Source organism: Gasterosteus aculeatus, chromosome 10 (genome assembly GCF_964276395.1).
Source record: "Gasterosteus aculeatus chromosome 10, fGasAcu3.hap1.1, whole genome shotgun sequence".
NCBI classification, from domain to species: Eukaryota; Metazoa; Chordata; class Actinopteri; order Perciformes; family Gasterosteidae; genus Gasterosteus; species Gasterosteus aculeatus.
In genome coordinates this window covers 9,191,800-9,205,854 of record NC_135697.1, presented here as the reverse complement: position 1 = coordinate 9,205,854, position 14,055 = coordinate 9,191,800, and the positions used below count along the sequence as shown (strand labels likewise).

At 48.2% G+C, this 14,055-nt stretch overlaps 1 protein-coding gene across 1 annotated transcript in view; it reads right to left on the bottom strand.

The window, feature by feature from the left end:
• The window catches only part of efna3a (ephrin-A3a), a 48,724-nt gene extending 34,821 nt beyond the window's left edge, over nt 1–13,903 (bottom strand). Inside the window, exon 1 of the mRNA XM_040189044.2 lies at nt 13,291–13,903. Coding sequence (XP_040044978.1) covers nt 13,291–13,400 — 110 coding nt within the window. The 5' untranslated portion in view covers nt 13,401–13,903. The remainder of the gene's footprint in view (nt 1–13,290) is intronic.
• Nucleotides 13,904–14,055: the final 152 nt, after the last annotated feature.

Genomic DNA, 14,055 nt, shown 5'->3' with positions numbered 1-14,055 from the left:
CGTCTTCTGTGGGCTTTTCAATAAAGGTTGCAGGAGTGCTTTGAATGCCAATGACACTCAGGTTGTCGGGCTACGATCTGATAGCACATAATTCATTGCTGTAAACATTAAAGAGACAGAAGCATGAGGGGGGGGCTTGTTTGCATTAGCATAAATGACTGGCATGCTTGTTAGATTCGCCAATCACAGGGATCTACTTTCCGCGCTGCATTTGCTTCGAACGCTAAGCAGTAAACTTAATGCCACTGTGTGTTACGTTGGCATTGTGCGGCACCAGCTCAAGGCAGGCGCTACTTGTGCACAGCTACACATTTAAATGACGGCCAGAATCCCTCTTTTTCACAAAAGTATCTGGTCACTGACCCGGCACACGCCAAACAACAGGATTTGTAATTAAGTCTCGGGTCGTAACTGAAATGACCCCGGACGTCGGGCGATGTTAAAAAGGAGCCCCTTTCCCCAATGACTTCTCATTAGCAGGCGCTGCAGCAGCTCCACCAGTACAATCCTCCCTCGGAACTCTGAAGGTGACACAGCAGCTACAGCGGACTTTGATGAGGCACTGGGGAGCCGTGCTTCATATCACAGGACTGCTTCCTCTGCAGAGTAAAAGGTTCCAACAATCGGCAGCGGCAGCCTTTTGGGAGGACGGGCGGAAAAGTTGCCTTTTTTTCTGGTTTCCTGCCCCCCGTTTCCTCCGCAGCCGCTGGTAGGCTGCCGCCACTCCTCTGCCCGCACGCGGAAGATGAACCATCCTCCAGGCCGCTCCCACCCTGCCACAATCCCTAAGTCATTCATTATTGTGTGTTTGCATCTACAGTAAATCCTTATGGCGCCTCGCCTCCTCAGCATCCCGCACCCCTAAATCAGCGCCTTGGTGTGTCGGCAGACCAAAGGTTTGAGGGGAGTGAAGAGAAGCAAGGAGCAGCTTTTCCACGCGCCCGCCATCTGCACATACATGGATGCCCTCAATTGAGGTGGCGGGATGGAGGTGAGCCCTCGCCCGCTGAGCCAATCCGCCGGCCCGCGGATAGAAACCGGCTCCCACGCCGCCGGGCCTCCAGTCACCGTCGGCCTGATCACATCGCGTATTCACTCGCCGACTGCGGGGCTGATTAAATCTGTATTTAATTGGATCAGATCTAGTCGTGATGGAGCGCTCCCCCCGGCGTTTAACCCGCGGTCCTCTGTCAAGTGAGAGGGGGAAAAAAAATACTGTGGGGGAATTAGGAGCGGGAAATGAATACCAATGATAGGCTGTGCTAATAGCCGGCGCAGGAGGGGTGGACCACACCTGCAGGGCTTTACAGCGCGGAATCAGAGTTAGCAGCTTTCCTGCCTCTGTGTGTGTGTGTGTGTGTGTGTGTGTGTGTGTGTGTGTGTGTGTGTGTGTGTGTGTGTAGCTCCTGCTCCCTTGATTAGTGAGACATTATGCAATCCAGGAAATACAAAGACTTTTTTTGTGGAATAGCTGTTTTATAAAAGCACATCACACCTCAAGAGCAGTGACAAACTTTCCCAATCAAAACTTTAATCCGTTTGCCATGATTACTCTACGTGCATCTCGAGAAAACGTTGAAACATGAAGATTTGCATAATTTCTCCACACACTCAATGAAATGAAATTTCGTAGAAATTACTCCTCGATTAGGAATCTTGTGCAGTGGATGTGTACTGCGTCTGTCGGCCTGCATGGAGGCTGTAAAGAATGTTCTGGTAGATTTACGGCGTATCTTAGTGTATATTGCAGGGTTATGTGTGTGTGTCTATGTGTGTGTGTATCTCAGCGGTTACAACCGATACAGATTCCAATATCTAAAGTCATATCATATAAAAAAATGACATCTTGGGTATGGGTGCTGGGTCAAAACCGTTTTTTTACACAGAATACACCTCAGGAGTGGAGGGTTACGCTCACAGTAAAACCAGTGCTGTGCCCTGCGCCATTAAACGGCATTAATCAAGGAATTACAGGTTTACGGCCTTGGTCAGGGGCACCTTGACAGTCAGTGTTGAAAGAGGCTGAGGTGTCAATCTTTCATGAAATACAAGCAGATATTTTAACCCCATCACTTCTGCAATATCTGAGCAGATAAAGATTGTGGTCATGGCAAATAAACTATGGTTAAGATATTATAACACAATACAGCCACCATTCATACAATAATGAATAACATTTGCATGTCTGTTGTGAAGGCAAACTACTATCTTGCATTGGCACCGAGAACTGGAATTGGACATGAAGAATGAAGACGGGAACGGTCAGATATGTTAATAATTCCTAACAAAGTGTTCAGGTAAAGATTAATGCCACACCCACAAGCAAGTATGTCCAAATAAAAGGGTTTGGGAATAATTTCCAAAGTTTCTTGCCCGTGTACCAAACGGTTATTAACATGAAGTAATCGTTCTTTTCTCATCAGGCTCTTTAATGTAACAAAGAAAACTTGTGTGTGTTTTTAAAAGGGTAAAACATTATATTAATAGACATTTCTACTGCCATTGTTGCTGAGGGCAACAGCTTTGGTCCAAGGCAGCAAATGCATTGACAAACTGGGAAACAGGAAATGCAAAATGTTCATTTGACCAAGTTTGAAAAGATCTATACAAAGATTCCAGTGAAAATGGAGCCACAGTCACTTAGGGTTTAGTTTTGATTGTAGATCTTTTTTTAATGTTAGAGAAAAATAAGCATCTGCGTGTTGAATGTTGATCAAGAAGCTTCATTCTTCTAAAGGAGAGGATTCCTCATCCTACAACTTAGGTGAGAATGTAAGGTTTGAGAGGCATATTTGCATTTGTTTCAACTGCAGTTTGGTAACTTCTCAGTCAAAGTAGTTGTTTGAACAGTTCCAGTCAAAAGTTTGGACACACTTTCCCATTGAATTGAATGAAAAAAAAATTCCAAACTTTTCATTGGTTCTGTATGTCATTATAAAGACATTATTAAAGCTAATGTTGAAAATACTAAACTGTAATCTATGTTCACTTTTAATTGCCTCATTAGAGCAGCTGCCAATGTGGGAAGAATCTTGTTACAAATATTAAATATGTGCTCTTGATATCAGCGAGCAGAGACGGTTCCTATGACACCTCTCCAGTGAGGTTACCTGGTCAGTCGATCAACAACACCTCTAGGTCAGGGCTAATGGTATATAATGCAGAACAGACATTTGGCTCCCAATGTTTCCTTATTAACCAGCAGTCAGAAGCCCAGTCAGCGCTATCACAACCCCATCAGCTCTCTATACAGTTCTCCTAATACGACCTCACAGGCGGTTCCCTTCAGTGACCTCGTCCGTCTCTCTGGAGGCCGGGAACACTGACTGGAGGTTAGTGATTAAAGGTGTCGTTCCGCCAGGTGACCTTGGGGGTCAGAGGATTTCTTGCAGAAGGCCAGGCCGATATCGAGCGCCGTAGAGTGAACCACTCGGTTGATTGAAGAACGGGTATTTGCATATGGGCCACTGAGCAGGGGCTGGCACAGCAGCAGAACCTGAGCTCTCCAGCCGGGCTGCTGGGGGTTAACGCTGGCAGGGAGCAAGTCCTTATTAGAGGAGAAGCGTCGTTTTCTAAAGCTTGCAGTGCTGCCTTCCTTTCCTCATACGCACACAATAGGGCTGGGAAAAAAAAGCGAAATAACTAAAGCAACCCGTGCTGCGTGTTCACAATGAACTGCTCATAAATAATACATATGATGATAGATTGCTGATGAATTGTCTAATGAAGAGGAAGCAAAGAGGGGGAGGGGTAGCCAGGTTTTTGCTGACGAACAGCAGTTATTGTTATTTTTTTTTTAGGTTTTTAAAAGTGAGCCGGCACACACAGCACGACGCAGGAATGCTAATGTCACTGGCATTTATGAAACTGCTGTTATCTTCCTGGCAATGCACATCAGCTGGAGATATGGTCTCCCTGGCACTCATTTAGCCCTATAAGGAAGTCGCTGGAGGTTAGAATCAAAACTTGATGGAACCTCTAATTTGACCAAAAGTTCCTTCCCGTTAGGGAAATTAAAGCCTGCTAATTAGGGATTACAGGCTGCTTCATGAATTGCAAATGCTAAATCAGAATATTTGGCAGTTGTGATGCTACGAGTACATTTTTTTCGCTGACAGATTTATGATGACAGAGACAACAACTACAGGGGGCTTGGATGTTCCAACTTACATTACTCGGGATCAAATGAAAAAGTAAGCGCCAGAGATGTGAATTTGATTATCTGCAGTCCCTCCTTTTTTTTGTTTTTTTTTCATATCCCGACCAACAATGTTTTTAACATCAGTCAGGGCTCGCGGAATAAATCTCCTGGTATTAAACCAATTTCCACGGGAGGAATCCATCTCCTGCAGTCGCCGTGTGTCACACCTGCTTTTCACATCATAAACAACGACCTCGGCCCCGTGTGTGCGCCGTTCTCCCCAATACATCCTTTTAACTCTTAACAATGTGCTCAGCTGTTATTCGCCCTGCCAGCCTACTTTGTTTCGCACGAACGCGGCGACCACGTGGCTGCCTGCCTCTCTGAGAGGCCCGTTCCCGCCCCTGGATGTCACCTGTTTGCAAAAGCTTCCGTGTGTGTGCGCGCGAACGTGTAACGCCGTCGACAGGGGTTGGGGCACAGCTGCAACTCGGTAAAAAAAAATTGGCGGGTGTGTTTGAGTGTGTGGTACGGAAGAGGTGCAGAGAGAATGGGAAAGACAGAGAAGGAGAACGGAGGATTTATGAATTAGAGTCAATGTTTGTGAAATCAGCTAGCGGGGAAAACAAACGAGTCACCTCTAACAAACCGGTTGTATTAGGCCAAACACATGCTCCTAATGCTGGATTAAAGGGGTGAAACAAACAACACACCAAATGTGATGCCGCCGGTTGAATGAATGCAGGAGGGTGGGGGGGGATTCCGCCATTGATGCAGATCCGTATTGCTGCTTGTCCGGACACGAGCACGAGAAGAAAAGGCTAAAGGCCTTTAAAGACACTCCATTACCTGTCACTCCATTAATATTCTCCATCTTCATCTCCTCTATACACCAAACCCACTTCCACTCCTCATCTCTGCACTGCCTTATATCTCCCTCTCCATCTTATGGGTTCTCTTTTTTTTTTTTTTTGTACACTTCCCTCCCCCAACCTTGCTTCCTTTTTGTTGTAACCTTTTCTATCACTCTCACTTGCTTCTGGAAAGCAGAATCCCTTTAAGTGCTGCCAAAGCAAACCTATTTATCATAAACCATCTATTTTCTACTGTACATTATAATTCACGCGAGGCTTGCGGGTGTGCGCCTGCACTGGAAGTGCGTGCGCTGCGAGCAAACGGGACTCCTGAATAACGACACAATGTGTGCCATTCACTCTCAGCGGCAGCAGGGTAGTAAATTAAAGGGAGGTAAATGACCGGTTGTGCCCGCTTTCCTCCCACGCGCGGCGGCAATGCGGTTCAGCGAAGCGGCCCTCCGGGGACTTCCCGTCGCCTCCACACAAGGTGCGAGCGGAGCGGGGACCAGGAGGCCCGGCGAGGAAAAGGAGGCCAACGCCACGCAGGGAAGAAGGAAACGCAGGCGGACGGGGACGGACAGTAAGACACGAGGAGGGCCGAGACAACGAGACACTCCACAGAGAGCCCAGACGGACCTTAAGTGGCACTTAATAGCGGCCCGCACGAGCTCACACACAGACTCTCACACACACACACGCACAACAAGAGTGCGATATCGCAGCAGGACATTAATATTCTATACTCCCACACACAGCATGGTGAAGATCTGGACTGGTCTCCGTGTGCCGGCTACTTTTACAAACTGTACGCTGGTGCAGACACAGTCCCCATGCAGAACGGTGAAGGGCCGCTAACGTCAGAGAAACGTCTTGATGGAAGAAGATTTCTGACACTGCGACGTCCTTTTAGAAGATGTGGCTACAAAGTCCACGCGGGACCGCATGCGGCCCACGGCAGACAAAAGAGCAGCTGAAGCAACCTGAAACAAATTCACCGTGAGTAAGTGAGCGGGTTGGTACAAAGAGAGTGGAGGATTTGCAGGCGAACGGCTTCCTCCATCCTCTGAACATGTATAGCGAAGCACTCCAAATGTGGTGATAACAAGCAGGGCGTCACCCCTCCTCAAATAAGCCCCCTCTGCTGTAACGAATGCAAATAAATAGTGTTTCCAGCACTACTCACTGCTCCACAGAGAGATGAGGCAGGGGAAAGGAAACCTCGCCGTTGACGGAGGATGCCACAAGCGCCAGATGAGTCACGTATTGTTGATTTAAATCAATGGGTGGGAACACCAGGAAGGAAGAAATAAAAATGAATGTGTGTGACTAGAGAGACATGATTATGCATGTGCCGTAGCTCATGTATTAACCATAACTGAATTTACACATCAAGGCGGCAAATGAATTCCAAATAGATTTTTGATGCAGGCCAACACGAGACCTGATTAAATGATGAGGTGAAGATATGGAAACAGGGACGGAAAGAAAGGAGTGTGGCGCCGACGACTGAGCTGTGCTCTGATCCGGCTGTGTTTGTATTAAATATTCAGAGTTTGAGGGGCCCATTTGACGCAACAGGCCCCTTTACAACACAAAATGTCCCGGCGTACCACTGTCCTGTACCCGATTTTCCCATAACATCAAGGGCAGAGTCAGAGCAGGCTTCTCATTTCAGGATTTCATAAGTTGTATTAATATTTAGTTACTTCATCGTTTTCAAAAAGGCAGCTTGACACCTGGTGGATGGCAAAAAGCAGCAAAAAAAGACAAAAATGAAATACTGAAAATAACATTTTATCAGCGGTAAATTCCAGGAATGTAGCAATAATGGATGAACGTGAGCTAAGGAAGATTGGTCCGATTGTCTTGATGATTATTTTCCATCCAAAGGATCCTACAATATTTCCTCTGTATAATTAATGTATGTATTAAGGACATGTCTAATGCAATTTCGATATCATCAATACACACAGGGTGTTATAGTCACCCTGTGTGCGTGACTGCTGCTGAAGGGTCAAATTACCTGTAGCCATTCTAGATGCACGGCGCGGTGGAGAGCGATTTGAATTTTCTTCAAATATTCTCATTACATGGACGGTGCCCGCCAAAGGGTCTCGGACCTTCATGTAATTATATCCTCAAAGAGAAAAATCTCAATTATAACAGAATACCTAATTATTACGCTGCCCATATCCAAAATTGCCCTCGCATGAAAGGAAAACTGAAGCCGTATCATGCACTAAGCTTTGAGGACAGATTCCACTCCTCGTAACACCGCTGCTGTTAAGCACCCGAGAGCATTAGAGGGAAGACCCGTCACGGCTCAAGACCTGAAGGGAATGAACAGAGAACAAGATATGACAGAGCACAAGCCGGTGTCCTCACTCGCTGCCTTTTTATGGAGGGACACCGATAAGTCGGTGCAGAATATCACCCCGATTGCGACACCTCAGAAGAGGCCTTCTGCTCCAATAACAAAACAAATGATTTTGACCAACCGCTCTGGCTGACATATCATTTTCCAGGCCATGTGGCATAACAAGGCCAATTTCCCAAATAATCAAACTCCAGCCAGTGACCATCCACCCATCAACAGCTTTGATCTTTTTCCTACATGGCAGCCATTTCCATCATAGTGGCAGTGTAATTTCCCACTGGGTAACGGGCTCTGCAGTGAAGACTCCCAGTGTAATGTACTGTGGAGCTCCTATTCCAAGTTGGAAAGTTCTTTTTGTAGAACGCATTTGCATTCAAATCATTGAGTCTGAAATTGGTTCTACCTGGCTGGGATGAGGACTATCTCCTGTGGGTCCCCACTGCCGGTTAAGGGCAGCTTTCATAACCTTGGACGGCAGGGGACGCTAATCTGTTTTGATGGCGTGTGAAGGACCTAACTATGTTTTTTCATAGTAGCACCTTCCACCACAGGGTTAGCTCCCCTATTCCACCGTGGGGCCATTGCGAGCTTGGAATACAGTCAGTGTTTAATTCTATTAGAGCTACGATCGCCTAGCAGCATTGGCCTAATTGATTGTGAACATCTCCGCTGACTGCAGGGCGATGTTCCAGAAAACCACAAGCCGGCCTTTCTGCTTTCCGCACTGTGTTAACATGTGCTAAGTTTACCAGATGTAGTTACATTACACGATACTCCCAAATCAGAAGTTATTAGAAAGGGTGACTTAAATAAAGGCTCCTTCCGTCGACTGATATCCAACTTAAACAGTCCTCCTGAGACTGAGGTTAAATAAACTAAAGATGAGCGACGTTACGGTTACCTTTGAAGCTCTATTTTGCCATCTCATTCAGAGAGATTTCCTTTGTGAAACATGACACAATTATATTGAAAATAACTCAAGTCAATTGTAAAGTCTGTTTGATAAATTACTTCACTTGAAATGACTGACGAGGAAATTAAGTCTTGAAGCATTTCCTGCTATCAGAGGAATAGTTTAACAAACTGCTTGGTTGAACCGAGCCAAGCTCACCTGTAAATATCTTCTGAAAGAGGATTTATAATGTTTCCTGACTCATAAACAGACGCCGATTGCTTCGGGCGACCACGCTTAAACGTCATTCTGTATTTCAGTCAGAGCCATGAACGGGCTATAATGGCCCACAAAAATAAAATAAAATCTATGGTGGTTGATGGTTAAAGGAGAAAACCGGGATCTAAGTAAAACTATGGTGAGAACGTTTTTTCTGGGGACCTCCCCTAGAGCTCCCTGGAGGACCCCTGTGAGTCCCCGGACGCCCGGCTGAGATCAACCTGCACCGGAGAAGACAAAGAAAACCCCCCAGATGGGCGATTTCATTGTGACGGTTTTCATCATTTCCCTTCGGTTCGCATCTATTAAACTCCAGGCTGATTAAGTGTTTCCTCCTGAGGTTTTATCTGTATCCCCACCCACATTGCAATTTAACCCACGTTCAAAGTAGAATCGAATTAGAGTTTTCCAAGAGCAACAGCTCTGTGAATGAACATCAGTACCTCGGTGCTCACTTGTTTTGTCTGACTGTAAGTGCAGAGAATTCTTAACCATGCAGGTTGAATTTGAACAACACTCCTACAGAGAGAGGATACTCCGTTCACTTTTACTTAGCTTGCTTAAAAGTGGAAAACAGACGAGCCGACAGACACCCTGGAAGAAATGTTGTGTGTACCGTTGCTCTCCCCTAACCTTTGAATCTGTGAAGCCGGCACATTCTAAATGTATGTAAGGACGAAAGCCTTTTTATTTCTGCCGTACAGTTTATTTACATCCAACAGAAGTAATCAAGAACATCTTTGGGTTTAATCTGCGCTCGGCCTCCTGCTTTCTTTTTTAAACTTTGCCTTCTGCAGCGGGCGACCCTGCTACAAGACCTGGCGCAAGACCTTGGCGCTGACGTGAATGTGGCCTCCGTGGAGCGTGAACCCCCAGAGCACCGACTGACAAGCCCGCGATAATCAATCCCCGGGCAGGCTGTTCCAAGGCAATTCATCTAAGCCTCCTGAGCTCCACCAGAATACTTCATGGAAATTTACTGTCACACCGCGAAATGCAATTAGAAATACATTTGGACATTGATCACCTGATGCACTCGTATTGATTGCTGCTCAAAAAGCCACTGTGCAGTGTTTTTTGTTAAGCCAGGGTCCACTCACCTCTCCATACCATATAAATGTATTGATCCGCTCACCCACTCTTGGATCCATACGATCCATTAACCACCCTTTCAGTGTTTCTCCATCCATTTACGCGACTCGCAGCAGAGTCCGACGAGCTAAAAATGGGCGGCACGCTGCTGTGTGGATGAGACGCCACCACGGCAAAATGAAGCCAGGTGATGATGTCAAGTTAACTGTCAACATAAAAGATCATCAAACTAATCTAGATGTCCGAGGCTGGCCAAGAATCTGAAGCTTCCACATTCTCATGCCACACCAATCACAGAAAATGCAATTTTAAAAAGTACAAAGTACAGTGAATGTGAGATGGTAGATTGAATAGCAGAGAATGAAATGCATTTGTGTGCAAAGATCGGCGAGACGGCTGTGAGATGGAGCAGCGGGCGGGGCGGACACGCGCGTGATCAGGTATCAACCGCCCCTCACCCGTCGAGGGGGGGGGGGGGGGGGGTGCAGGTGGGGCCGGCGGCCGCCGCTATTTTCTCAGAGCATCGGCCCACGCGGGAGACCCGGCCCGCGTCCGCATTAGCACGGATCAACTCCTTTGGGTATTGCCTCGTCAGAAAAACGGCAGCTGCAACACACTCGGCCAAATAACCCGCCTTCCACATCCGGTGAAACCCGCGCTCTCCTTCACCCTCCTGACTTCAGACCAACTCAATCAATCTTTTCCCTTCACTTTCCCCCCCTCAGAAAGGCCGCTCCGCTTTCCCTCCTCTCCGGCGTGTTCTCCCTCCAATCTCTCCATTACGCCCACCTCTTCCCCTGCAGTAATATCCTTCACACTTTGCATCCTCCTCTTCCTCCCCCTCCCTCTATTTTCCAACTTCTCCCTCTCCATCGCTCATCTGTCTCTCCCTCTCCCGTTTTCATTTCTCAGTAACAATTCCCTTAACAGCAACTAAACATCTACAGACCAATCACGCAGGGTGTATCAGGGTTCCGGCTCCGAACCCACCGACACCGACCGACCTGGCGGGTAACAACCCTGTTGAGCGAGAAGGCCCATTGACCTCGGCGTTGACCAACAAAGGTGGGGTGGGGGGGGCCACCTCAAACGCTCGGGGACGCCCATTCGTCAAGGTGATCATTTATTTTACGGCGCCGCGGATCGGGTTGTTTATTTTCCGTCCGGTGGCGTAGGTGGTCTGGCAAAAAAAAACAAATCAGGGCAGTCAAAGAAGACTTTCATCTTGGGAGGACGGCAATTTAGCAAAGCGACGCGTCCCCTGTTCCTTCCCTCCGGCGTCCTGCTAAGTTGAGAGCATCGGTGGACAACACTGGCTGACTTGTGTGGACGAAATGGGAACGCGGCGCTGTCGCTTTGATCGTGTCAACATGGGGTTCCTAATTATGGACGTGCGGACCCCGTCTAACCGCCGAGGCCAAACACCTGATGGGAGCGCGGGGCGCCGCGCGTGGGTAGGCTGAGGCTACCGCAGTGCACCGCTGCTTCCGCGTGCTCCCAAGATGTTCCACATCTCCCCCCTCTAATTGGCAGATGGCCTCAGATGCGGGATGATTTAATGGGCTGCATGTGTGTGTCTGTCTGTGTGTGTGTGTGTGTGTGTGTGTGTGTGTGTGTGTGTTTTTTCCTGCCTCAGTCAGCCATTAGCGGGGACATCTGTAATGAGTTGGCCAGGCACACTGCTGCAGTCGGAAGCTGAGAGCAACACTTTTCTAAAGGGGGGGGGGGGGTTGTGACGGACCTGGGAGGTAATCAAAGCACTCTGAGTTATTGCTTTGGGTTATGATAATCGAGACATCTCGCCTTAAATTTTCCGAGCCAGAAGGAAAAGAGCTTTAATAGGCCTCGGATGCTGTTTACTTCAAACAGCACAGTGTTGCCAATCCCGCTACCAGACATTTCTCGCCGTGCATTATCACAAAAGTACATTTTCGTGGCTTTTGGTTGCAATTTTTCTCGGCGCGATTTCTTGCAGCTGCAAATGTAACCATCTGCGCTAAAGGTTAAAACATTGAGATCCCCACCACAGTTGGGCCCTAAAGGCCTGTGGGCTCTGCCTCTCTGTCCGCCGCCTTCACTTCCTCTTCCTGAGCCCGTCTCTAGAACGCCTGTGCCGAGTGCGGACGGCGCGTTGGAGAAGTGGGTCTGAGCCTTTTAGATCTTGATGGCCGACAGTGTTCTCGCCACAGCCTCGGAGGATTTGTCTGCTACCTGCAAACTGGGTCAATTTTTGCATTATCATTTTAGAGATGCGTACCTCGCTGTGGGGAAAAGAAGAGGTTTTGCACACGCAGGCATGCCGACCCACACCTGCACTTTGTCTCCTTCTCCATCCCCCCCCACCCTTTTCCTCCCTCTCTGACACACACCTACTATGAATCACTAATACAGTGAATATTTGTCATTTTTACACATAAATGTCAATTCAAAGCCACAAAATGTGCTAACACTGCGACGAGCAGCTAAAGGGAGCAACCTTATCCACGCTGCGAAAATAATATTAGACGGAGAACACCGCGAAGGACTAATTGAAATGGATAGGTAGGACTAATACTGATAGTGACACTCTAAATCCTGGCCACTTAAACACGGCTCAAAAGCAAGCATCATTCAACTCCTGCATTTCCGAGTCACACTGTCAGGGACCAGCTGCAGTTAGAATAGCTCAGAATGTGACTCATGCATTCACACATTAACATTGATGAGGAAGCAGCAGCCCCTTGACCATTAGATGCCTGAGGTTGCCTGATCTACTGTATATTCGAACCATCGTCTGAGAGCCTGGTAGGTGAATGAGGGTACAGGAACAGATGCGAGGGGGAGTGGTAATGAGATGCGGGTGGGGGGGACAAAAAAGGGAATTGATGGGGACAGGCCGGCTGGTGAGAAAAATAGCAGAGGGAAGAAAATAACCAACTATGAGATAGAGAAAGGCGATAGGAGAGACCCTGTGTATGAGGTGCATACAAATGGACAGGGGAAGAACACAGATATAGGAGGAGGGGGGGGGGGAGAATGTGAGAAAGATGGATTCACTGTTGGCTAATGAGAAGACAAAGGGAGCAGAATCCACATCGATCTCTGCCCCCCCCAACCCCCCTCCCACTGCAGGCTGGCTTCACAGCCCGCAGGTGGAGGGAGATGGGAGAGCCTGGGGGAGCTTACCTGAGGTAAGCAAGGGGGGGGGGGGGGGGGGGGCATTCATATCTCTACATGCATGCCTGTCCGTCAGAGTCATTAGTGAGCGCACATGTACCGACCCGCGAGCACACAACTAAGTTTGAGTCGTGCATTCGTGCTGCTGGTAAGCAGACAAATGAAGAGACGACTGAGACATTTCTCTGAAGCAGAATGTAGACAAATGCTGTAAAGCTGTAAAGAAAATGAAATATTTATAGAGCCCCCCCATGGAGCATGCACTCTTACTGCACTCTGATTAAATGGAGAAATGCGAGGCTCAAAATAGTAATCCAGATGAACATATACAGCCCGAGACTAACAGGTTGATTATCTTAAAGCAGCGGAAATATCTGTGCAACGTCTGCAAAGACCCCCCGCATCTTGTAAACAAGTTATCAGCACAAGTGCCTGGATGGACAAAGAGGGAAGTGGAGGGGGGGGGGGGGGTAACTCTGCGCAGAGATCCACTCACTGTAGGTTCGAGCTGTTCCAGTACACGCCGTGTCGGTCGTTGGCGGTCGTCAGGTGCGAGTTGGTGAGCGCCAGCGTGACGAGGCTGAGCGAAAACGCCGCGAGAGCCATAATCCCCCTCCGGTGCGCCTCCGGTGCGCCTCCGCCGCCCTGCTTCCTTCCCCGCTCCTTACCCGTCTCCTTCTGCTGCGGGATGCACGCTGTCGCTCACAACATCCCAGCGGTCGACACAAAAAAGAAGAAGAAAAAAAAGTTCCCGGTTACCTTTACGATGAGTAGGTTCGGGCGGATTTGGGGGACGGGGGTGGGGGGGGGGGGGAGACTTCGGCGTGATTACGTGTTCCTCAACTCGAATCCCATTGCTCCGAGAGCCATTTGTGCATCTTCACTTGCGCTGAATCCAACACACTGGACTTTCACTTTCGCAGCTGAGCCTCGTGAGTCTGGTTTGAAGCCGCCGGGTCGCCGTTGGAAGGACCGGTGCACCGTGCGCTCCCCTCAGCATCAGCATCAGCATCAGCACCACCAGCACCACCAGCAGCAGCAGCACCACGCCGCGCGCTCCAACTCTACAAACCCGCCCTCTGATGGTCGAGATGCGCTCGCGGGTCGGTCTGTGCTGCGGCCCCGCCCCCTCAAAATATGCACTAAAAAAATCGAGTCATAAAGGTGAGGGTTTGGGGTTTGAGATTATCATAATAATTACAAACCGCATGCAGTGTAATGTTTTGTTTGAGGTGAGATTTAGTAGGGTGTCATTATTTAA